This window comes from Thalassophryne amazonica, chromosome 9 (genome assembly GCF_902500255.1).
Source record: "Thalassophryne amazonica chromosome 9, fThaAma1.1, whole genome shotgun sequence".
Taxonomy (NCBI): Eukaryota; Metazoa; Chordata; class Actinopteri; order Batrachoidiformes; family Batrachoididae; genus Thalassophryne; species Thalassophryne amazonica.
In genome coordinates this window covers 66,041,868-66,068,739 of record NC_047111.1, presented here as the reverse complement: position 1 = coordinate 66,068,739, position 26,872 = coordinate 66,041,868, and the positions used below count along the sequence as shown (strand labels likewise).

Sequence of the window (26,872 nt, the reverse complement as noted above, 5' to 3'; positions counted from 1 at the left end):
GTGCGGCCAGGTCTGACCTGAAAAGAGGCATCAGAAAGGCCAAGGCTGCCTACAAGAAAAAGATAGAGGAACACTTGGCTGTGAATGACCCCAGAAGGATGTGGCAGGGAATAAATCATATAACCAACTACAGAAGCAGCAACCCAGGAAATGCTAGGTCTGATGCCTTGCTGGCAGAGGAGCTGAACCGCTTCTTTGCCCGCCTTGAAGCAGACAGACCAGCAGCAACTCCACACCCACCACCCTCCAGCACTAGCATGCTAACACTTCAGGAACACAAAGTGAGACGTGTGCTGAAGGCGGTGAACCAGGAAGGCGGCCGGCCCCAATGGTGTACCTGGCAAGGTACTCAAAGAGTGCGCTGACCAACTGGCTGGAGTTGTCACCCGCATCTTTAACCTGTCCCTGTCGCAGGCCATCATTCCAGTCCAAAAGAAGTCAGCAGTGGAGAGCAAAAATGACTACAGGCCTGTTGCACTTACGCCTGTGGTCATGAAGTGCTTTGAAGGACTGGTCTCTCAACACATCAGGGCCTGTCTGCCTCCCACTCTGGACCCCCACCAGTTTGCCTACAGGGCAACCCGCTCCACAGAGGATGCTATCACCACAGTGCTCCACACCACGCTGAGCCACCTGGAGCACCAGGGGAGCTATGTGAGGATGCTCTTACTGGACTTCACCTCAGCTTTCAAGCACAGCATCCCGGAGATCCTGGTCCAGAAACTGACACATCTGGGCATCTGCCTGTGGATCAAGGACTTCCTCACAAACCGCCCACAGTCTGTGAAACTTGGCCCCCACCTTTCCTCCACCATCACACTCAGCACTGGTTCCCCTCAAGGCTGTGTACTGAGCCCCCTCCTGTTCACCCTTTACATGCACGACTGCTCTCCGACCGATCCCACAAACACGATCATAAAGTTTGCGGACGATATCACCGTGATTGGGCTCATCTCAGGGGGGATGAGACCAACTACAGAGACGAGGTCAATCGACTGACAGCATGGCGTTCAGATAACAACCTGCCGCTGAACACCACAAAAACAAAAGACATAATCCTGAACTTCAGGAAGGGCAGGGCTGACCCAGCCCCACTCTACATCTGGGGACTGTATGGAAAGGGTCAGCTCCATCAGGTTCCTGGGAGTGCAGCTCTCTGACAGCCTCTCCTGGACTGCCAACACCACAGTGGTGAAGAAAGCCCAGCAGCAACTCCACTTCCTGAGGGTGCTCAGGAGAAACAATCTGGAGGAGAAGCTGCTGGTGTTGTTCTACAGAGCCACCATTGAGAGCATCCTGACGTACTGCATCAGTGTGGTACAGGGGGTGCACAGCAGCAGACAGGAGAGCGCTGCAAAGGGTGATCAAAATGGCCCAGGGGATCACTGGGTGCTCTCTGCCCAGCCTGGAAGACATTGCCAGCTCTCGCTACCTCAGCAGAGCTGCCAGCATCTGCAAAGACACATCCCACCCCAGCAACCACCTGTTTGACCTACTACCCTCCGACCAACGGTATAGGTCAATCAAAACTAGGACAAACAGACTCAGGGTCAGCTTTTTCCCCAGAGCGATCACTGCACTGAACAATAACAAACCACTTATTATTATTATTATTTATTATCTTTTATTTGGCTAAAAATTACTCGCACCTCGGAAAAGCACCTTTTTGGAGTTGCACTCAAATCTCGTTGCAATGCAAATTACAATGACAATAAAGGTGATTCTAATTCTAAAAAATATATATTTTCTGGTAGGAGGCCCCAGGGAAGACCCAGGACACAATGGAGGAATTATATTTCCCAGCTGGCTTGGGAACACCTCCAGGAAGAGCTGGACAACTTGGCTGAGAATAGGTAAGTGCCATATGAGCTGCTTGGTCTATTGGACAAGTTACAGACAATGAATGAATGTATTTGTTGAATTCCATTTTAAGTGCAGAGAATTTCCCCACAGTATCAATGCAAATCTTCTTACCCTCCTGCAGTGGTGTCAAGTAATGATATATTTTTATTATTTTTATTTTTTTGGTTTAGGTTTTGTTTAAATCTGTCATTTCTCTCCTTGGCATGTGTTCCTGCTTTATTCACAATGTTTAGGATAATACATTAAAAATAACATTCACAGAGGACTAAAAAAAGTGTAGAAATTTATACACATCACCATTACATTTTTCTAGCCTCTCTTATCTCAGCATTAAGGAATCCAACACCATTTATTGATATGGAAGTTGCAAGCTATAATAAACTAATGTAATATTTTAAGTGCAGTGTGACTATCCTGCAATAAATAAATTGCAATATAACTAAAACAGGGTAAATAAGGTATAAACAGGGTAAATAAGTACAATATCCGGTTTTTGTTGAGACTGCATGATTATGGATAACAAATTATATCGATCAGCAATATGCAACTATGCAATGCTAGGTTATTAACTTTCTGGGACAATGACGCTGGGAAATTTAAGTTTTCTTTCAAACAATAAAAGTAATAATGCCCAAATGTACCTTTATTACATCATAAGCAAAAAATGTTAAGACTTGACAAAAGTGATGAAAATGCTGATTTAACGCCTGTGTGCAGAGCCTCACCAAAAATGTAATGGTCTATTTTATGATTAATCAATACAGTAATTTTTAATCTTTCTTCATAATAATGATTGATGCTGACATTTATTTTTTTTCTTCTTTCTCCTGCACGTCATTCTGAGTGGTCACTGCTTGCTGTCCTTGGTTCTGGATCTGGTTCTTCTGAGTTCCTTCTGGTGGTGCATTCTGGTCTTTGTCCATGACCTTGGTTGTCTGCTTCCCTGCTGTCTTCAGGATGGCTTTCAAGCCCAGGTTGTCAGTGTTGTATGCAGTCAAACCAATATTGACAACTGACTGGAGTGCAGTGTCAGTGGCTTCACCTGCATCATCACCATACCTTAACGGTGAAGATTAGGGAAGAGAAATGCGCTTACGGAAACATATGGATTTTAAACTCTTGCGCTGGTGCACAAAAAATGTGATTATTGGTTGTCGTCAGTCACATCACCACGTAATGAGTAAAGAACAACAGATAAGCACATTTCACTTTATAGACGTTTTATTAACAGCAAAGCAGAAAAATGATGTTACAAACACCAACAACAGAAACACTGCCACCCAAAGCAAGCAGATACTTCACCAAGGTTTGGCAAGTACACACATGCACACCAGAAGCAAGTCAGAAAATAAACCAAAAGGCATATTACTATATCAGTCAAACATAAATAAATTATTTTAAGGGTAACTGTCACCTCCCAGATATATTAGATCTGAAAGCTGTCTGAATATAGGTTATTTTCTGACTTGATTTGTTCATTAAAGACATTTGAGCAGATGTTAGTTTACAGATGTGTTCCATTACTCCCCGTGCAGTCATATCTTGGTGGACATGTTTAGTAAATTCGCTAAGCCCCTAAATCTGAAAAAAGAACATGTGAAAACAGATCAGTTCCCAACGTACCAAGGCGGTCACAAAATAAGCAACAACCAGGTTGCTTTTTGAAGCCAGTTTGTACTTTTGTTTGAGACAGCCAGTAAATGAGAAATACAGAAACAGGCTTCAAACAAGATCAACTGTAAATATATGAAAGATTATGAAGATTTTATGAATAAAGAAACATAAATGAGATGTGTTAGAACTTACTTGTATTTCACAGTTGTGACCGTCTCTGCTGATACACTTTTCCCAACAAGCTTTGCTCCTGTTTCCAGACTCGACCAAACACTGGAGAATCCTGGTTTGGAGGTAAATAATAAAATATAGAGCACTCCAAAAAGATGTCTATCACTGATTTATTTTTTTATACAGTGCTATGAAATATTTGACTCACTGAGCAGTGATTTGAGATAGGGTTGGGCGATAGGATTCTAAATCAATATCATGATTTTTTTTCAAACTTTTACCTGCGCCAAAATGGGGCCCAAATTCAGCAGCCCTAGTTTACCCAATTTGAAACATTGCACAGTGGTTGAGTTGATGAGCCAATGTCCATTCGGTACCACAAAACCTTATTCCGAATAATCACAAAGTTTTAGACGTTTTTATTTTATGTCTGCCTTTGTGTGAAAATAACAGAAAGGCAGCTCTCATGCCACATGCAGTTAAGGGTCATGCTGTGTGACCAAGGTTTCACTTTATATAGGCTTTGAAGAATTACGTCAAAACTACTTCACGGATTCTCACCAAATTTGCACCACAGATAGATATGAGAGCATGGAAGACTCCGCTGAATTTTGGAGGTGATCTGAATCCGGATCCTGGATCAAGATTTCACTTTATGTAGGCTTTGAAGGATTACATCAAAACTACTGCACAGATTCCCACTAAATTTGCACCACAGAGAGATATTAGGGAATGGAAGACTCTACTGAATTTTGGAGGTGATCTCAATCCGAATTTGGTGGATGTCAGAAATCTCGGATTGCTCTTGTTTATTGGTAGAATGGGCCGACGGGCACCTTTTCCTACGTTGACAGTTGTCAAAATCTGTGTTGAAAGCCCTGTAGTATTAACTGAATTAACCAACATGAGCAACACTGACTGGGTGAGAGGTTGTCAACTGTCGGTTTCAATACATTTTTTTTTTTTTTTGGTTAACTGCCGAGCTCTAATTTGAGAATTGCGACATACCGTGCACACTGGTGGCTGCTACATGCTTGACCCCATCCACGGTGGAAGGTTTGCCATCTTTGGTCTTCTTTATAGACTCTGGGATGAGTTTTGAGCCATGTTTTTTCACATGGGGTGCCACACTGTCTGTTACCCGTTCCATAATTGCACTCATTCCATTCACTTGAAACACAAGTACATAACCATGGTGATATGAGTACTTCAAAAACTAAGGATCAGTAAGATAAGATCAGATAAGTAAGTGATAAGAACATTCATAAAAGTAGTTAAAACGTTTGTAGAAGTTGTTAAAATGTTCTGTGAATTTATCAAATTTTCTAGTTCATTTATAGTGTTTAAATCCAGTTCATAAATGATTTAAAATGTATAATGTAGATAGGTTGTTGTATACATGCCAGAAGCGTGGTCAGTGTTTATAATTTAACCTCACAGAGCAACAGACCATCAGTCATGATATTTCTTTGTTCCTACTGAATATTGATGGGCTGTCAACCAATCAGAGCAGCGTTGGGGCGGGACATAGAGAGAGCGAGCAACAGGTAGATGGGTGTACAAGCTGCAGGAGACAGCAAATGAATTGGGCACCGTAATCTCATTTGAGGGTGGGCAATAAAGGGGTTAAATGAAAGAGAATATGACACAAAAACTGTACTTCCGGAGACAGCTCCATTATCATTATTCACATGAAATCTTGCTAAAACTTACTGACACAAACTTTCCCATTTGCCTCATCTTCCCTTCTCCACTGAAGGACACCCCCAAAAAACTGAACTTTTCATGGCTGCTTCTATGATTGCACTGGCAGGCCGTCCCTGTAAGTGGTCAAATCCTGTGATATCACGTGGGGTAGTTGAAATGAGACTGCCCTGCCCCATTGGGCAGTCGGGCCGAGCGGATGCTGTTCGGAGCTGCGGGAGGAGTTTCTTCATTAGCTGGTGAATGCAGAGTTTGCCGAGTGGTAAAGGGAAAATTCTGAGGTTTGCAGAAGGACTTGGAACAGGAGACATTCAACTGCAGAGCATAGCCTTGATTTCACTGCCATATAATTCCACCACACCAGGGTGTGGTCGCTGCCTGCTGACTGTTGGTGTTGCCCTCACTGTGTTCACTTCTTATCCCTCATCCTCATTATTCCATCACCTATCCATCTAAGGTTGCCAGCTGACTGTCCTGAAAGGTTGCGAGTAAACTCTGCACGTGTCTTTTATTATTTTACTTAATTTTGCTTCAAAAGTGAAAGGGTCACTAAGTTTTAGACCTCAGCGCTCACAAGCATTGACTCAGGAGGCCTGTAACATTTTTGGTAAAGGACTCTTTTTACTTATATATTTGTATTTAACAGGACAGTGAGTGAGAGTGAGTCACTTTTTGCTTAGAAGGTTACAATAACTGAACTCATTGGTTTAATGAAGTTACTGTCAAAGACTGTTCCTGAAAACAAAGTGTTAATTTTTGTAACAAATACCAGGCACTGTGAACTTTAATTTCATATTTTATTTTATTTCAAAGAAACTAAATTACTTTTTGTGCATTTAAAGTACTTTGTGTTGTCTCATTCTTTTAGTTAAGGTACAAACTAGACAGATAGATAGATACTTTATTTGCCATTTGTACTCACACGCAAGGTTTTGGTACACTGAAATTCTTGCGCAGAGCTCACAAATAAACAAACATAAAGTTACAAAAGTATAAAAGGTGTAACAGTATAAAAAGGCAATATGCAAATAAGGGTCTAAACTGTGTAAAGCTGAAATAGAGAGTAAAAGGTAATAAATAGTGTAAATTGGATTTAAAATTCTTAGTGGGTTTTAAAAATAACTGATATTTTTCTACTAAGTAGAGGCACCGGCATTTACAGTGCATCTGGAAAGTATTCACAGCATTTCAGTTTTTCCACATCTTATGTTACAGCCTTATTCCAAAATGGAGTAAATAATTTTTTTTCCCCTCAAGATTCTACTCACAACACTCACAACACAATTTTTTTGCAAATTTATTAAAAATAAAAAAATAAGTGAAACAAAAACTATTTGAATCCATGATGAAGTTTAAAAGGGAGATAATTTGTCACAGTTAAACATATTAGTATGGCCCATTATAATTAAATGTACTCAGGGTCCCGCCTGTTGTAATTCAACACCCCCTTTATTCTTCATACCTAAAAAGCTAGATGGGCCGGGTGCTACATATAGAAGTGACAGCAAATCTTTTAGAATGAAATGTTATACTTTAAGGAACAAGTTGGTCAACATCTGGACATGTACTTGACAAATATCATGCAGTAAAATAAATAAAAGTCCAATTATACCAGAATTAGTTTCCTTCATAAATATATCATCAAATGGTGTGATTCCATTGTGTGAAGTTTGATGGAAATCTATAAGGCAACTTTGGGGGTGTGGCATTTATGAAGTCAATATTCAGTGTGGTGCAAAAATCAAACACAACATTCAAAATTCCAATTTTCCTTGAAGATGTCATCCTGGAATTATTTTCATTCATTCACGCAGATCTTCACATGGTGTTACAAACAACACAAAATTTTGACTTGATCATTGATAAATTTGTTGTAAGGATTGTATTTACACCAAATATATCGTCTGTGAATATTTGTGAGTACTGCACACAGTTCACCACACCTACAGAGTCAGAGAGTCAATATGGAGAGAATTTTATTGCTACATTTATTGTTATTGATTATGCTTGCTTTTGAATATACTGATGACCGTAGCTCAGTGTGCATGAGTATCTCTGAGGTAAAGTAACGTAACTACTGTATTTAATCATGGTGGTGAAACTGAATTTTGGGTCTTGTGCTGTTCCTATGGATGGATTAATGTTTGCAAGTGTAACATGCTTCAGGGCCCCTTCACACATAACATGATTGAATCCGACTAGCGCACAAAGAGGAATTCCATGCCATTTGTGAAAAGTCGGAGCCGCGTCTAACGCCTTGTACACCTGTCGCTACAACTATTCGCACACCTTAGCGGCTGAAAGACAGAGCGTGCCCTGTGAGAGCCCATTCGATCCCTCTCGCGGCAGGTGTCGGCCAAATTCCAGGTGACACGCATGAATATCCAACACCGCTCGCTGAACACTTAAAAAAATGTGAGGCCATTCACGCAGTCAGGACAAAAATAGAGACCATGCGACCACTTTCGAGCTGGCTGTGAAATTTGTCTAAGTACCCCCACAAGTGTGGCATTGCAAAGCAACACACATGTAGCGTGCCAGTGCGTCAGCTCCCTCCACAACACATGTGGCGTGTGGGGGGGAGCACACTTGCATGAAATTCTGATATGAATGTACAGATGGGGAGCAGCCAGCCATGTCTGAGCACACACAGCATGCCGAGGCACCGCTCAGCTGATCACCAGCCAGAGACTCACTGACAGCTGCAAATGACAGCTCAGTGCACACGATGTGTCACATTAAAAACACAAAAGATGATAATGACAACAATAACTACATATACAATTACATGCCGAATAACTAAAATGAATGATCATAAAACACAGAAACAGAGAGTGACACTTTGGTCTGTACGCTGAACGGACAGGGGGGCGTGGCCGCCAACAGCAGCAGCTGTTGAGGTCTCCGGTCCTGGATATCCCAGCTGGGGAACACGTGTTCTGAAGGACATGACCTGTCAACTGTCCACCATGACGCGCGTGTCTGCTTGCTGTCCTCACATGGAAATACATAAAATCATATATCGCTTTTGCGACGGGCTCAGATCATGTGAACACGCAGCGGGCAATCTGAATGTCACGTCACCCACGTGAGCTCTGTTCCACATGATATGGGGTCTGTCCTGTGGCGCGCCACTCAGAGGACACACTTGTCCTGTTAGCGGCATGCCGTAGGACTATGACAAGCCAACAGTGCCACAAATACACCACTTTCAGTAACGTATCACCAAAAATACACCATAACAAACATAATTTTGTCAGTTCTTACGGCACTTTTTTCGGCGTAATTAAAGATGACGAACACTTCCTCTTCTATACATCGTCTAATTTCTCATTTAAAAAAAATACGTTCATCTCCTTGTTGATTTTAGGCATTTTACGCTCCCACTATAAGACAGCGTTGTAGTGCAGTGGTAAAGTTTCTGTCTGTTAATCAGAGCTTTCGTAAATTGCAGGTTTGAATCCTGCGAGTGGCATTTATTTTTTATTTTAGCCAGGGTTATTTAACCACAGGGTTCTGTATTGCGTCCCCTTTTATTTATTATTTCTAATCAACCCAGTGATTTTCACTAATTATACACCAATATCTAGTCTATCAGTGTCCGGTGATTGTAGTAATTATTTATATATCTGGCTGGACATAATAGGGATTCAATATTAGAACTTGTGGTGTTTTATATGGTGTGTGGTTTTCATTTTGTTTCTCCACAGTATCAGCGTGATGTGGTGCAACACGTTGCAGCTGCTCACACTGTGTTCGTGCACGATCATGCATGAAACCATCGTAGCGGGATCACTCACGCCTGCCCGACCATGTGTCCCTCCTGACACTGGCTCAGTGTTTTTTGTGCTTCACTCATTCGGGCTGTTTTGCTGTGATTCGCCCTGATTCATACTTATTCAATGGGAGGAGGCACTTCCCACTGGGAGGAGGCCCTGGGGAAGACCCAGGACACACTGGAGGGACTACGTTTCTCGGCTGGCTTGAGAACGCCTTGGGGTTCCCCCGGAGGAGCTGGGGGAGGTGTGTGTAGATCGGGAGGTCTGGGCGGCTTTGCTTGAGCTGCTGCCCCCGCGACCCGACTCCGGATAAAGTGGAAGAAAATGGATGGATGGATGGATGGATGGATGGATGGATGGATCGTACTTATTCATGCTATGTGTGAAGGGGCCCTCAGTTTGAGTTCTTACCTAAGAACCGGCTGAAGCACACAGCACCCCCAGTGGCTACTTTGGCTACCTCCAAACCTTTGGTGACTCTGGGGCTGACCTCTGAAGGTGTCTCCTCAGGTGTGATGTGGTCCCGGATCTTATACCCGCTTCTATGAACGGCCCTGCCAGTGGCCTCTGCTCCTTTAATGAAGCTTTCACTTAACCGTGTAGTTCCTGAAGACAGACAGAGATACATGAATAAATGTAGGAAATATTCACTTATAAAGTTCAAAATTAACTGTCAGTTTGTCACAAAATTTATGGAAAGTTAAGTTGTGGTTTTGCAACTTTTTTCATGCAGCAATGAATCATGTTGAGGAAACGTTGATGCATTAGTAAATAGATTTTTGTAGTGGCCACAGTTACAAGAGTTCAAAGAAGAACAAATACAGCTGCTTACAACAGTAATCACTTTCCTGTGAATATTAAAGCTACAGTGTGTAGGATTTAGGAATGTCTCCTTGTAGTAATGGAATACAATATTCATAACCATCTGGACAATAGTGTATAATTACATGCAACAACAAATCAATGTGTTTTCATGAGTTTAAAATGAGCACTTCATATCTACGTGGAAGTGCCCGCCCATGGATCCCCACTGTTAAAGAAGCAAAAATGTTAAGAGAACCAAAATTGTGACAGGCATAGCATAATGCAATCCACAACTTCACCACTAGATGACAGTAAATCCTGCATACAATCACTTTTTAAATTCAAATGCAACCCATACATTTTCTGTACAAAGTTTTTTTTTTTAAGAAAATCTTCAATTTCAAAATCTCCTTGCAAATCTTTTTCGAAAATGAAAAACTAATAAATGCTCAGCCTGCAGCACATTACTTGGAAAATTTGCCCCACGTCCTTCAGAGTAGTTGGATATCACTATAAATCAATTCTCAGCCTTTTGGAGAAATGACCCCAACCATGGGGTTGAACCATCACCCTATATGAAATCAAGGTTAGAGTTTGATAGAAGGCAGAGAGTAAACACAAGCCTACATTTTCTCTTTCTTCTTTCAAACAGTATCTTTCTCTGTGCCATCCAAAGGCAAGTGTTGGTTGGTTGGTTGGAACACTTCTAAGTTGAGAACTACTGGGCAACAACACTCAACACTCACAGAGTACATACCCATGCCAAGGAAAAACACTTAAAACTCGGTAAATACAAGGTGTCAAAAAAAAAAAAAGTAAGTACACTTTTGGAATCAGGGCATCGAAATGGTCAGTTTCAGCTATAAATAAACTACAGCACTCCAAGAGTGCATACCTGTAGTGGTTAGTGCCACAGAGAGCAGGAATTGGACCAGTTAGCCAGACACAAAAGGGTAAGTGCAAAAACAAGGTGTTTAATGTTCTGGTGACAGTGATAAATACAATGGTGACAAGAATCTCCAAGCTGGCAAAACCCCAAAACAAGGTAAAGACAGACAAAGTGACAAAACCAACACCAAAAAGCAACTGCCCAAAAACGACAGTGAGATTGTGAAACAAAAACTCTTCAAGGTGGCAAAATCCAAAACGATGAAAAAGACAGACAACGTGAAAAACCACGAATCAAAAACCAACTGTCAAAAGTGACAGTGTGATACTTGCAGATGGACATCAGGTGAGACATCAGGTGAGACGGGCATGAACTGAATTGGAGACTGGTAAAGACCATACACCACAGTGTGACTTAAATACAAACTATTCAATTGCAAACAGGTGTGAGGACTATGTGAAGGAAAGGAAGCACGGGTGGACAAAAAGGAACACAAGGGAATAAAGGCCTAATGATCAAAGTGGAAATAAAACCAATTCCCAAAATCGTGACATCAAATGCACTGACAGAACACAAATAACAAACCTGGAACTAAAAGATTAACGAACAAAGCAGAACTAAGACACTGACAGAACTGACACCACAGTTCCTGAGGGGTGGAACCCTCACAATGCAGAACTGAAAAAATGTGTATGTGGATATCAGGCGTAACCCAGACAACCATACGCAGCTGGGGACCAGGAAGACATTCACAGCAGGAGCGCCAAAACACACGCGCATGACAGGCAAGAGACAAGAACAATATCTACAACAGCATAACTCATAATGGCCAAAGAACAAGGACACAAAACCAAGGAACACAACTGTCAACGGCCACACGCAGCAGCCAGGGGTAACCTTGACAACCCCCCCCCCCCCCACACACACACACACACACACGCAGACCACGGGGGCTCACACATACACCCACTCATATATGACACCCCCACACACTCGTACATGACAGACAGAACAGGACAGGGGCCGAGGACACACAAAAAGGCACAGACCAAGTGGCGACAGGTCAGGAAATAAAAGGCACCGACACTTAAAAAACCCCGGCCATAAACCAAACCCCAACAATACAAGGAAAAATGCTAAAAAAATTAGGTAACTACAGGACATAAAAAAGTCTGAGCACACAGCGATTATAAAAACAAGAGTGCTGAGTGCTGTAATTTATTTATAGCCTTAGCTGACTGTGTACAGAGGTACTTTGAAATCTTCATGTACGCTGCAGTGATGGAAAAACAAAGAAATTGGTTTATCCCGAGGTTCTGCAGAATTATCCAGCGAAATATTTAATATCCACTTGTGAATTATTGCCTTATTTATTCTTCACCTGGGTGATGCCTGGCAGCAATGCTCATTCTATAATAAAGCTGTTACTGGTGAAGCAACAGGTAAAATTCATTGTTTGCTTAGTCTCTGCCGTTACATCCACTTAAGTTTGTAACTCCTTCAAAGCTGACAGAGGTGTCTTGGTAGCTTTCCTCACCATTTTCCTTTGTCTAAAGTGACTCAGTTTTTTAATGGTGACAGCCTGCCCTTAGATTAGATTACATTAGATTAGATATAACTTTATTGAGCCCTTGGGAAGACTCCCTCAGGGAAATTGAGGTTCCAGCAGCATTGTACAGCAGCACACAGGGTAAGAAGCACACAGGGTATCAAAAGTGAATAAAGCTATAATGTTAATGTTGGCAGCTGAATTTCATCTAATTAAACAGACCTGAGTATGTCCAGAATAGCGTGTAAAATCAGTAAGTGTTCATAAAACAAAACACCTGTTATTTGCTGACTTGTCAATGAAGCAATGAAGCAGTAATGCAAACCTTCGTTTTTAAGACTCAGTGAGTCACACCTGTCAAGATGCCCTGGGCCATCTTCTCACTCCATCCTGGAAGTAATTTTTCCTTCTCTCCTACTGGCACTGCCATTCCCGTTTGATCTAGTGGAGGGCCGAGGGGGACTTTCTCACTGAGGTTGATGATCTGTGAGTCCAACTCCCCTGTTGGACCCTGAATCCATAGAATAAAGAAACATTTTTAATGAGAAGACACACACAGATGCCGCCCAAACAGGCTGAATACTTTCTAGCATGCTGTGACTCAGTTTCTTTAGAGTGTTTACAACAGGCAAACTACTTTAAACTTACACTACCTCATTTTTTTTGTTTGTTTGGGTTTTTTGGGGGGGGGGGGGGGGGGGGGGGGGTGGGGGGGGGGGGGGTTGTAAAAGGACAAAGTTCCAGATGTAGCAGGATGGATGACCTTAATGATGTTCAGCTGGTGGACTGAGTGCAGCTGGTTGTGGCAGAGGAGTGTTTGTATAAAAGAGGGAGTGTGTGTGCTCTTCTTTCTCTTTCTGGAGATTGACTGCAGGTGTTTGGACGTGTTCACTTCCACTTTCCCGTGAAGACAGGTAGGCGCCGGCCACAGCTGCAGGCTCGTTGAGGTGTAGTGGTGAGTGTTTAAGGAAATGGTTTTGTTGTACAGAGACCTCTCTGTGTGGGCTGTCGTTGGCGGTGCGCTGCTGAGTTTGTGGTGCTCTTGACGCTCTGGGGTGGTGTCGAGTTACAGCTGATTGCTGTGACGGACGGTTCAGTATGTACAGCGCAAAGTAAGCTCCCCTTTCAGATATTTGTTGTTTATATTTCTCTGTTTAAAATGTAGGATTTTGGACCAGGCTGTGGAAGGAGGCCCTGCTGCTTTGCTCTGGTGCTCTGCTGAAAGATTTCATCCTGTGAGACCGGTGGATGTGCCCTCTTTGCCACGCCGGCTTTACGCTCAGTGTGGACATTTTGGAAAACTCTGATCGGTGGTGTTTTAAATTAGTTTTTATAAAATAGACTTTTTAACTAGAAATTTGATTAATAAATTCATTTTGTATTTGGGAACCACGTCTCTGTCTCAATTGCAAGGAACCTGTGTGTCTTAGGTTGAAGTTATTCAAACTGTCGAATTCCCAGGGTGGTGTCAGAAGTCCAACATATCATGTTTATTCATGATTCCTAATTGTCTTGACGATTAGGAGTAACTTGTCTGCTTTGCCACACAGAGAAAAGAAAAAACAGCTGATCCTATAATTATTTATCACCTATTGTGCCATTTAACCCATCAGCCAAATCAAAAGAACAAAAACACCCTTTTCAATAATCCCACACCCAGCTCAAACATCCACAAACGCCCTCAACAGTTCTGTTGTCAACATGTGCTCCACCCTCATGCACACAATCATCCTTACGTAGGTACTAAAACCCCAACCTGGATCCTGAGTTCAGTCAGTTGTGACAGGAGGTCCTCAAACATGTCTCGTGTCCTGGGAGGCAGTCTGGATGACAGCACGATGCCCATGTAGGACCCCGAAGTCTGTGCCAAGGTGTCAGGAAACATGAAGATCCCAGAGTTTGCCAACAGGACCGGGGTGTCTGCCGTCAGCGGGTACATCCAGTTACAAACCTCGAAAACACAGACAAATTTAATCTAGTGTCCTCGAACAATCAGTGTTAATGATGAATAATTATTAAAGACAAGTTGGGGAGAGACATCTTCACCTACATTATGTGCCATTATTACCTAAAACAAGAGTTTGAAGGATTATCCTATAAATGTGTTACAGCTAAGTTAGTAATGACCTGATAAAAATGTAAATTATTATATGGTATGGGATTTTGCCAACTTCTGATTGGCCCAGTCACCACTTTCTGAGCTGTACTACATGCCGAGTTGACCGCTGGTGGAGCCGAGTAGACCGCGCGTGCGAAACGAGTACCCCTCGCGTGCAGCGTAGTGCTAGCTAATCGAGCAACGCCTTCTATCAATAACGACCAATCAGATAACACGATATAATGCCTACTTTGGCTGTCAGCTTGTTGACAAGATGGCAGAAGACAGGTTTGTGTCTGTTAGCGATGCTGACTTCAAACGAATTTGACATGAAAAAGATGCGAAGAACACCCACAGAAATACACAGTCAGCAGCCAACCTGTGTCGCAAGAATGTCACTGAAAAGAGACATGCGGCCAACTTTGAAACTTATGACAGACGGATGCTCGACGGAGTACTCGGTCGATTTTACGCAGAAGCTAGACAGGCGAATGACGAACTTTATAAGAAAACAAGCCTGATGACTCTTCGTCACGGACTTAACAGGCATCTCCAGTCGATGGATGGGATGTCAGTTGGTGCAGTTTGACAGCAATAATAAAGAGCTGAAACTTGAGATTGATGTTTCAGTTTTAGTATGTTTGCCAAACTCCCAATTTTCTTGTTGGAAGTGGCTATTCACACGGCAAGACTCTAGTGGCAAAAGGCCGACCCTATTCGCACGGCCGCCGTGTCCATAACTCTCATTTCACTATTCGCACGGCAAGACTCTGGTGGCAAAACTTGGAACTACTTGTATAAACAAACATACTGCATTAAATGAGAGTTATGGACACGGCCGCCGTTCGAATAGGGTCGGCCTTTTGCCACCAGAGTCTTGCCGTGCGAATAGCCAAATGAAAGTTACAGACACGGCCGCCGTGTGAATAGCCACGGCCTTTCTTGTTTACCATATAATAAAGCAGTTATAGACTTTTGATTTCGGTGGTCAGGATGGGGTCAGGATCACTAAGGGCCTTTGGGCAAGGCCTTTAATCCCCTATTGCTCCCGGTGTGTAGTGTGTACCTTGTATGGCAGCACCCTGACATCGGGGTGAATGTGAGGCATAACTGTAAAGTGCTTTGAGCGTCTGATGCAGATGGAAAAGCGCTGTATAAATGCAGTCCATTTACCATTTAACAATGTACAGTAACTATAGTACAGAAATGAAGAGTGAAGTACGCTGTGATGTTTCTTTTATCTTAATTGACAAAATAAAAGTAAAATTTTCACACAATAAATGATTTCTATTGTTATTATTATTATAGCATCATCATCATTCTCTACTTGATGAAAAATGTATCATTTATCATCACTTCAGATGTTCATAATCTATACTTTGTCATGCACTTGTATTCACATTTATTTTACTGGGAATGCAGCATGAGTAAAGGTTTAATTCATTTATAACTGCATTTACTCATTATTTATGTTATTTAACCAGGTTAGTTCCATTGAGATCGAGCCCTCTTTTGCTGCGCCCAATGGAGTTCCAGAAAGTTCGGTTTTGTTCAAAATTTGAGAAAATTTTGCCAATCATATGACATATTATGCCATTAATTTATGTTTTTGATTTTGTTGTTCTTGTCTGTTGCATGTGTGCATGCGTGCACATGTCTGAAGAAAACAAATCAAAGAGTTCTGATGTAATTTGAATCAATGTTGTCAAAGTAAATTGATTTGGGGAAAACTCAAAGTAATAGTCCAAGGTCAAAAATTGGGCCCAGTGCTAATTTACAGTAAAGGGGATGATTATGGCTATTTTGAGGAATTAGTTAAAAATACGCGTACATCTATGGCTACTATTAAACACCAATATGAAATCATATATCACTTTATTTTCTATTTTTAACCTTGGGTGTTTTTGAAAGGTTAAATTCAAGATCATAACTCTTTACCTCAAACATTAATTAAGCATGGTGAAATTGGTTGTGTGCTACTCAAGGAAAAAGTGGGTCCATTTTTGACAGAATATGTCAAATATCAAAATCACACAGACAACCTTAAATTTTGCTGAGTAAAACAAACTGTCAACACCACATTTGTTCCCACTCAAAACAAATGAACTCTATCATGACTCTTATTATAGATTAATAACTTGATTTATCATTATGACAGAGTGGATTTAACACTATGACAATTTACTGAAATCTATTTGGAGTGGGACCAAATGTAGTCCCCCACAGAGTTGGTTTTACTATGCAAAATTTACTGCATTCAAATTGTTCTGCATTCAGATTTTGTGTTTTGTCTTTGTAAACGTAATGGATTTTTGTTCCTGTTGTAGTCTGATTACATAAACCCATCACATGTATACTGTTACTACTGTAGTTGGTGAAAATAAAAAAGCATGTTTACTCGTTTTAATGATAATTACCAAATGCTGAATTTAGACAGGAAACTTAGACATCAGATCAACTGTGGACTGGAGATGCATTGTCAGTTCCCAACTATTCCTTTGACACTGTGTCATGCCAACATTACTAGATTTTGACCAAACACCACTCATGCACAAAGGACTGGTACTGTTTTGTTCCAGTAACACACCACGTGACATGATGACCCCTGTGAGGGCACACTGCACAGACAAGCAGCACAACACAAGTGCAGAGTCATCTGTTAATGAAACTATTGTTCTGCATGGAAACAAAGGAGACAAGAAGGTCAACCATCGAGTCCGGTCTGGTGCAAAACATCACGAGCTGCACAGAGCCTGTGATGATAATATGCATTTGGTAAAGCTGCCCAGCTCTTCTGTCAACATAAAAATGAATCAAACACCACCAACAACACAAAAGGTCCCATCCAGCTCCACACAGAGCAGATTACATTAACAAAGATGTACTGCAGGTGTGGCTGTTTGCAATAAAGGTCTTATTACACGTATTATGTGAAAAATATTAATAACTAATTAGTCCTAGTGGAACATTAAGTAAGTAATGTGGTCTGTTCAGTGTAGGCATACTACAAATTAATATCACGTTGGCATAAATACATTTATAATGGGACAGTAATTTAAAGGTCAAAAAACAAAAAAATAAAATCTATTGTCCGCTAATATTAAATTGGACAGTAACAACACCTTCAAATCCTCATTTTCTATAGAGCTGGAGGAAATACAGACTCTAAACACTGACTGTTTACAAAGTTGGAAATTCTGTACAGCTGGGTAATTTAACCAACACAATAAATATTGACGATTAAAATTTACAATGCTGGGACTTCATTTGGTTTATATCATGGCTGAATAGATCCTTGTCATTTGATTGGTGGATTGTATGTCACGTGATATTGATCATTCATCCCGTTTGCCATTGTATTCCATAGCTTGTGATTTTGATTCCATTTAACGTGCACATTTGGTTCCATATGATCTATACCATTGCACGCTGCGACCACTGCGCATGCACACTAGCAGCTACAGGGCTTAGCAGCTTCTTGACGCTGCTCATTCTTTTAACACAAAAGAGAAAACAAATCCACTGTGCTGTAAGCCGTCTGAGACATCTCTAGGTGAAGTGGAACTGCTGTCAGATGAGGAGCGAAACGAATGTCTGTCGCAAATTTTCGCTGGACTGAGAAAAGCAGACGACAGTGTACACAAAGAAGTCAGTGCACAGCATCAATTTTGGACTACATCGTCAGCATTGTTTTTGAACTATTTGACTGTATTTGCAAGGTGACTAAGAACAATTCTGGATTGGATTGGATTGCTATTTAAAATTTGTGTTGGAGTGTTTGGAACCTGTTGACGGTCAAAGGACCAGCGACGCACACCAAAATGTAAGTCCCTTTTCTCTAGTTCATAAAGTAATAAAATGTCAAATTTTTAGCTGTTATGTAAAACAAATAATGAATGTTTTTTCATTTGTTCAACAGAAAGAATATTTCATGAGGTGACAGAGGAAATGTTCCATTCTTGTTGAATGGAACATTTCCTCTGTCACCTCATGAAATATTCGTACCATTTTACTCATAAACATTCATTATTTGTATATACTCTAAAAAAGAACCGCTGTCTCATCAAGAAAAATTGATTTAACAATTTTCATAGATTTTTTTTTGTTATTTCAGCTTAGTTATTTCAAGTTTCAACTAAGTTAATGCCACAAGACTTCTCTAGTTGAGCTGAAATAACTTTAAATTGAAATAACTAAATATACTCAACAAAAATATAAATGCAACACTTTTGGTTTTGCTCCCATTTTGTATGAGATGAACTCAAAGATCTAAAACTTTTTCCACATACACAATATCACCATTTCCCTCAAATATTGTTCACAAACCAGTCTAAATCTGTGATAGTGAGCACTTCTCCTTTGCTGAGATAATCCATCCCACCTCACAGGTGTGCCATATCAAGATGCTGATTAGACACCATGATTAGTGCATAGGTGTGCCTTAGACTGCCCACAATAAAAGGCCACTCTGAAAGGTGCAGTTTTGTTTTATTGGGGGGGGGATACCAGTCAGTATCTGGTGTGACCACCATTTGCGACATGCAGTGCAACACATCTCCTTTGCATCATCCGTGAAGAGAACACCTCTCCAACGTGCCAAACGCCAGCGAATGTGAACATTTGCCCACTCAAGTTGTTTACGATGATGAACTGGAGTCAGGTCAAGACCCCGATGAGGAAGACGAGCATGCAGATGAGCTTCCCAGAGATGGTTTCTGACAGTTTGTGCAGAAATTCTTTGGTTATGCAAACCGATTGTTCCAGCAGCTGTCCGAGTGGCTGGTCTCAGACGATCTTGGAGGTGAACATGCTGGATGTGGAGGTCCTGGGCTGGTGTGGTTACACGTGGTCTGCGGTTGTGAGGCTGGTTGGATGTACTGCCAAATTCTCTGAAACGACTTTGGAGATGGCTTATGGTAGAGACATGAACATTCAATACACGAGCAACAGCTCTGGTTGACATTCCTGCTGTCAGCATGCCAATTGCACGCTCCCTCAAATTGTGCGACATCTGTGGCATTGTGCTGTGATAAAACTGCACCTTTCAGAGTGGCCTTTTATTGTGGGCAGTCTAAGGCACACCTGTGCACTAATCATGGTGTCTAATCAGCATCTTGGTATGGCACACCTGCGAGGTGGGATGGATTATCTCAGCAAAGGAGAAGTGCTCACTATCACAGATTTAGACTGGTTTGTGAACAATATTTGAGAGAAATGGTGATATTGTGTATGTGGAAAAAGTTTTAGATCTTTGAGTTCATCTCATACAAAATGGGAGCAAAACCAAAAGTGTTGCGTTTATATTTTTGTTGAGTGTAAAAAAATCAAATGCAAATTGATACATCACTTTTCCTCAATGAGACAGCGGTTCATTTTTTTAGAGTGTACTATTCCAAACAATTGATCACTTGATAATTGAAAATAAAACTGATTAAGCAAAGCCTGGTTTTCCTATCAAATGCAAAACATCAACTAAAAGGAATTACGTATTCTATTGTGTAAAAAAAGACAGACAGATAAATACACACATACATTTCCTAAAAAATAATAATTATTATTATTAATTTAAAATAATGAATTAATAAATATGTGAAGCTCCAGTTTATTTGACTTCAGTTCAGTCATACTGCATGTTCTTTGATGTTTTTGCTTGTTTGTTTTTTTAACATTAATGCAAATCTTGACTTTGGAGAAACGTGAAGATCTAAAACCAAAGTAATTTGTAGTTTTCCATATAAAAAATTTGAGGATCTATCCCTGACTGTGTCTGCATGTCATTATGTCTGCTACAGTCACCAAGAATCAGTCAAGTTTGTTTCACTTCATTAAGTAACTCAAAGTGAATTTTGCTGTTAAACTGTATGATAATGCTCTTCGTGCCTGCAGACCAAACGCTGAGAACAAATGCTTAATGCTTCACAGTAATTTCACAGATTCTTACATGCAGAAAGGACGAGGGTCTACCATTGTGCTGATCGTCAAAGGTGATGATGCAAAGGTAACTCGGATGAAACAGGGAGCTGACCTGCCCGTTTGGTGCCACGAAAAACATCTGTACCCCAGAGGGTATGAAAAGCAGCTCAGTTCCAACTGCTCCCTGGTGTCCTGACGCCAGGTTGCGGTGGCCATCTGTGGCCTGTGGCGTATAGACTGGAGGATGGTCTGCAGGCTTGGACATAGTTCCTGGAGCTGCTTCAGCGGGCTTGTGTGTGGTTGAAACAGGAACAGGAGGAGGAGGTCTGGCAGGGGGTGTGTGATTAGGAGGAGGGGCTGCGTTTGGGACGGCGGGGTACAAACGGTGGAGGTAGCTATGAGGAGCTTGACTGCCTGCTGCCGGGTTGGTAGAAAAATTTGAAGGAAGACCCAGCAGCAGCCTCTGGCCTCCTGCTTTCACCTCAGAGGTCTCCATGTCAGACAGATGGGCGCTGACCTTGTTTAGAGCATCTCTCATCTTCTGCTGCAACTGCCTGGCTGTGTCCCAGGCGGCTCCCTGCTGCCTCTCTCCTCCTGTAGGAACTTCTACTCCTTGTTTGAGGTGCTGTTGCCCTTTTCTGTAACACTCCATGGCTTCATCCTTTCTGCCAGCCTCTTCGGCAGTCAGGCCACGACTCACAGAATGAAAGGCCACCTCATACTGATCCCTGATCATCAGCAGCTCAGCAGGCTCGGCCATACTGCAGAACGGACGGGACACAGACACCACAAAAAAAAAAAAAAAAAAAATGACAGCGAGCAAGACGTGAATTTTTATACTAACAAAACTGTTTTTACAAAACAACTTCAGATTTTCCACAATAAAATATAAATGATGATATGGTTAAATTGGATATAGTTAAAATCCCCCAAAATCCCAATAGATGCTGAGTTGGTGCAGCCTAAGAATATCCCAATGTCAAGTCTGTTTCTGTGCCTGTCACTTTAAATGGAAAAAAAAAAAGCTGTTGCCAGTCACACGCCTAAAGGAAGAGGGAGCTGTGCACAAGAAGTAGCTTTGCACCAGGTGACCCCCTTAAAAACGCTTTACTTTTATCCGATGTAGCAGAAACAGGTGAAAAACATGAAAGGTGTTAAAAAGAGTAAAAGCTGTTATTTCTGTTGACAAAAAAAGCTGACTTTTGACAACAGGCAAAGATGAGTTAATGTTTGAAAAATCCTTGTCATGTACATCTTGTTGGCAGCTGTGATAATCTGGTAACAGATGATCAGGTTTTACCTGATCAGGTAGATCAGGTTTTACCTGAATGACAACATCACAATGTGTCTGTATGAGCAGTCAGCAGAAGTCTGTACAGAACACCAACGTTAATATTTGAAATAGAAATGTGACAGTCGTGTGTTGTGTGTATATATATATATATATGTATATATATATATATACACACACACACACACACACACACACACACACATACATATATATTAGTAAGACCCCTCGGCTGCTCCCTTGCTTTCACTTTTGGTCACCACAGCAGATCCAAGGTGGATCTGCATGTTGATTTGGCACAAGTTTGCCCTTCCTGACACAACTCCTCATTGCATGAAGAAATGTGGCAGGGGTGGGGTTTGAACCAGGAACCCTCCACACTGAAACAAGTACACCAATATCATATATATATTGAAGCATAAAAATATCCCATTGTCAAGTCATTATATATATATATGCTTAAAAATATCCTATTGTCAAGTCATTATATATATATATATGCTTAAAAATATCCTATTGTCAAGTCTTATATTACCCAGTGACCACTAGGATAGGTTCCAGTGCCCAATTGACCTTTAGAAAAACAAAACAATCAATGAGTATATTTGGGTTCAGAAAACAAAACAGACAGACAGGCACACACCATGACATTAAAAAAAATATTGGAAACTTACCCAGATAGCGTTAAAAGTCCCCGGAATGGAAAGATCTGAACAATAAACGAATTACACGATTTGTGTTTCCCAAATTCTTCGGTGTTTAAATGTAGGTCTTCCTTATGCACTGTTCACTGCGTGATGGTGGCACACCTCCTGTGACTAAACACAAGCGTCACACTAACCAGAATGACAAAAGCTCACTTTCACAATAAAACACAGGCATCCACTCCACCCCAGCAGAAGAAACCAATTTATTTCTAAGAAATCAGTGGTAAAGTAAGTCATATTTTTATTGTTTTATGTTTACATATCTTGACCACAAAAAGCTAAAAAAGTAGTAGTTATACAGCAGGTGATAAGATGATGTTTGTGGTAACATCCAGGCTTCAAACTGACTTAAAACACAAAATGCAGTGACAACACATGAAGCCTGGTGGTTTGGTGAGGTACAAATATTTACAAGTGAATATATATCTAAACAGCACAGGAATATTTTCTACATGTGGACAATGTTTTTAGAAAAACCTGATTGAAACAGTTATAATGAATTGTTTTAATACACACGGAACAAATATGACTCCCCAATGTTAAAATCTTACTGCATGAAGACCTACAGGCATTAAAACCAATTAATTATGCTGTTAATAACATTGCTGCATTTGCATCCACCTATTTATTAAAAGACTTTGTGTTATTAAAATGTGCAGAGGTGCAGAAGGGTGTGGCACTTTGGGAATATGAATCATGTTCTGGCAGAAGCATCAGAAATACGGCGGAGAGGAGATTCAGGGGGAAAGGACAACAGGTGGCGTAATCCATGAAACACCACAATACCTGTAGAGGCAACAATGAAATAAATTATTATTTATTGCTTCTAGATAAAGTCTCAGTGAGGTAGAAAGTTATGTTCTTGAAGTTCATATTTTTGTTTCATAATGGTGCTTTTTCTTCTTTTTATCTTTTGAAAATCTGTCTCTGATCGCTTCCTGAAACCTAAAATCAGTAAATTGGGAACCAGACAAATCTCATATTTGAGGTTGTATTTGATTTGCTCTTGCAGATACGTCTGTTCTCTCTCTCTCTTTGCAGCTGATTTCCACTAAGCTGAAACTTGGATGGGCCATTCACAACAATTTATATTTTAAGAGGTAGGTTTTATCTAGTGATAGACCAATAATCAGCCAAGCCGATGGGATAGACTGATAATTGGCCCAGCCGATGGACTGATAATCAGCTGGGCCGATAATCGCCAATCACTCCCTTTATTTAAATCACGCCCTTTACCTTAGGCGTTTGTGAGATTGTTGTGCCTTGTGCCTCTTTCAAGCCTTATTTTGTCTTCAGAGTATTTTGTCCTGTTTTGTTGCTTACCCATGTACTGACCAGTCTGCCTGCTTTTTAGATTTTGTCTCTGCCTGATGTTTCAGACACTGTTGCTCTTAACAGCCTGCCTTTCTGTGTATCAAACCCAGCCTGACTCAAGATTAATCTCTGAAGCTTTAACATCTGAATCCTGCATTTGTGTCCTGCCACTACGAAACAGTGTGCGTGACACTTCTGGTCATCCTGCAAAAATGCGAAAGGAGGGAGGGGGTATGTCCTTTTTCGGGCTTATGTATCAACATGGCAACGCAACATGGCAGCCTCCATGTCAACTCCCATGTAGACATGAGGGGGTCATTCTAATCTTATGAAAACACATTGATTGATTGTTGCAGGTAATTACACACAAATGAACAGATGGTTATGAATGCAACATTTCATTTCTGCCCCACAAACACCCACAAATCCTACACACTGTAGCTTTAATCTCCAAGTTTTTCTAAGAAAACCATATGGGGAGCATCGTGAATAAACTTCACCTTATGTACAAATGCTAAGAGCTGGCTCCAAAAAAAAAAAAAAAACAAAGACCAAAGGTCTGTGTATTGTGTTGAACTTCAAGCCATAAGAAATGGAAGTTGCAACTAGTTTCCTATAACATGGCCTAGCATAGCTGTAGTTATGTTAGATTAGATTAGTACAGCTGCTTGGGACTCTGGCGAGGGCGGTCGCATTGCCTCCTCTCTCCTCTATCTCTGCTCCAACCTTAAAAGTCCCTACTTCACCACACTGTGAATTCTTCAAACTAGATTGGATTAACCATGGAATTGATCAGCTGGTCTCTGAACGCTATTGACACCATTTTTTCTAAAAGAAGATCAGGGGTGGGGGACCCTGCATGCCCAGATGGAATCTACCCTGCTGGCTATGTTCTCGACGCCTGGGAGAAGTGGGGTGTCGCATGCTTTGCACCATTCTCTGTGGAGGACGTCGAGGATTTATTCATATTTGGTTTCATAGTAGGAGGGCTGGTACTTATTGGCTTATGTGCTGCCCTGACCTACCGGAAGATTGGCAAGACGCCTGCCGCAACAACCACGACCCCTCGCTTGTCCATCATGATTACTGAGTTGGGCAAGGCAATGCATTCTCAGACTGTGTTAACCCTTGAACTCAGACGCAAATTGGATAACATCTTGCCGCAAATGCGCACCTTGCAGGGGAAGGTGAAAGATTTCAGAGACCAGGAAAATTTATATATTGAGATCTGGTTTGTTCATGTGAAGCTGTAAAAGTGTTTTCACTGCTCAACCACAAACACGGCAGGCTTATCAGCCTTTGAAGGACAAATGCCCCGCTGTTTTCCTCCAGAAGAATCTCTACGGCCTTGGGAAGATTGACTGCCTCCTTATCTCTCTAACTCCAGCACACAAGGAAAGATACTGACTCACACATGGACAAAGACTGAAGCATGCCCCACCTCCCCCCTACCTCCCCTCCTGCCCCCATCACACACCCCATCCCGGCCACCGCTCACGCCACCCCTTTTCCCATCCGGGGGCTGCGCAGTTTTAGCTGCGGTAGGTCCCCGTTCCCCCAAAGCTGGCGGCAGCGCGACTCCAGTTGCAGTGGCTACCACACACTCACATCACCTCAATTCAGAAAATGGACTGTTTCAAGTTTAGTGCACATAAACGATGTCAAATGTATATGTGTTGTCTTGATTCTGATGTGTTCCATTATTACGGTAAACAAGTAATAATTGTGGATTAAATGCTGTATCTTGTCTGTGGTAATTTGTGTGTGGACGTAATCTCGTTGTTACACTTGTAATGACAATGACAATAAATCTCATCCATTCATCCATGTTAGCCATCTTGCAAGTACTTGTAGTGTTGATTTTATGATATGTTAACAACCTCAATGCAAATAAAGCAGCAGGCTGAATCACACCACTACTGTATTCACTGCGTCATGTTACTAATGTTCATAGCGGCTTGTATGCTCAGATTGGTTGTAGTTCTTCCTTGTTGCATCTCGAAGCATTTTGCTCTGCATCCGTTAATAACACCTGTTTGGAAATAGAACGTCATAAGGAGTCCCAGATATCATCAGGGCTATAAATTCAGAGACACAAACTCAAACTTCCTGATGACCAGGAGCCAGGTTTTTAAAGGTGTTGCCAGGAGGAGGTAGATTTAAGAGTGCAATTTAGAACTAGAAATTGGGGGGATAAAGTGCGAGGCCCGCAGGGCTGAAGCCCATAGGCTGGGGGTCTGGGGGCCGCTTTAGGCCCCCAGAAGCCAACGGTTTCTAGATAAGCTCAGATGCATTCTGAGCATCCAGAACAGTAATTTTAATGTTTTGAGAAGACCATAAAGTGAACACCATTTGACTTATGCAATATGAAACTGTGGATATAAGTACTTTATTCTGAGAATAGCCAGCATTGATTTTATTAACATCCTGGTGTAAATAAGTTATCACCACATGTGTAGAACTCAAAAAGAATGATAGGTTGAGTTCTCATTAAAAAAACAACTGCAATGTGGTAAAATGTATTCAGAAATATGAAAGAACAGGCTCTTAATAATTATTAACTATCGCATACTGTATTTTTTTTCTCAAGATCTGTTTTTGCATAAGTTTGAAAAAACAACAGATCATAAGTTTAGGATAAATTACTTATCACGAATTTAATTTTCGAAGTGGCACTAATGACAACACTCATACTGAACATAATTTCACTTGCATAGACTGATTTTGGAGATCACGCAATAATTGCAGATGGGCTTTCTGAGGTCCCAGATAGCTTTTCTGATTTCCTTTTCTAACTTTCAGAATTTAGTAAATTAGTATATGGTCCATTGATAGTAGACACTAGTCCCTAGAGGCAACTATTTTTGGTTTCAAATCTGGGCAAATGCAGTCCCAGAAAATTCCGAATGTGACAAAAAAGAAACAGGTGTTGTAAACAAGTCAATGCTGCTAAAAATACAAACTTGCAGAAACAAAGATACTATTCTGACATGGTTTTGCACATAAGACTGACATGGTTTGCACATAAGACTGGCATAGCATGTTTCAAGTACACACATATATGTCAGAAGGTGGGGGGAGACATACCATATTCTGTCCCCCCTGGTTGAAAAGGTGGGGGGGGACATGTCTCCCCATCCCCCACCAAATTGCACTCATGGGTGGATTTGAAGCTT

General features: G+C 41.3%; 2 protein-coding genes across 4 annotated transcripts in view; both read right to left on the bottom strand.

The window, feature by feature from the left end:
- Positions 1–2,493: 2,493 nt before the first annotated feature.
- sparta (spartin a) lies at positions 2,494–22,548 on the bottom strand. Of its 3 annotated transcripts, none has more exons than XM_034178261.1 (8): positions 22,350–22,548; positions 20,413–21,145; positions 14,130–14,324; positions 12,728–12,884; positions 9,543–9,737; positions 4,657–4,818; positions 3,670–3,760; positions 2,494–2,922 (listed from the first exon to the last, which is right to left on the bottom strand). In XM_034178261.1, exons 2-8 carry the CDS (start codon positions 21,142–21,144, stop codon positions 2,670–2,672), a joined length of 1,785 nt encoding a protein of 594 aa, XP_034034152.1. In that variant the 5' UTR covers position 21,145; positions 22,350–22,548; the 3' UTR covers positions 2,494–2,669. The 3 variants fall into 3 exon arrangements, with proteins under 3 accessions (XP_034034152.1, XP_034034153.1, XP_034034154.1); XM_034178263.1 differs by lacking the exon at positions 2,494–2,922 and adding an exon at positions 3,067–3,444 and having other exon boundaries at positions 22,350–22,535; XM_034178262.1 differs by lacking the exon at positions 22,350–22,548 and having other exon boundaries at positions 20,413–21,184.
- A 464-nt stretch (positions 22,549–23,012) lies between these two features.
- The window catches only part of ccna1 (cyclin A1), a 28,797-nt gene continuing 24,937 nt past the window's right edge, over positions 23,013–26,872 (bottom strand). The window contains exon 9 of the mRNA XM_034178264.1: positions 23,013–23,168. Coding sequence (XP_034034155.1) covers positions 23,120–23,168 — 49 coding nt within the window. The 3' untranslated portion in view covers positions 23,013–23,119. The remainder of the gene's footprint in view (positions 23,169–26,872) is intronic.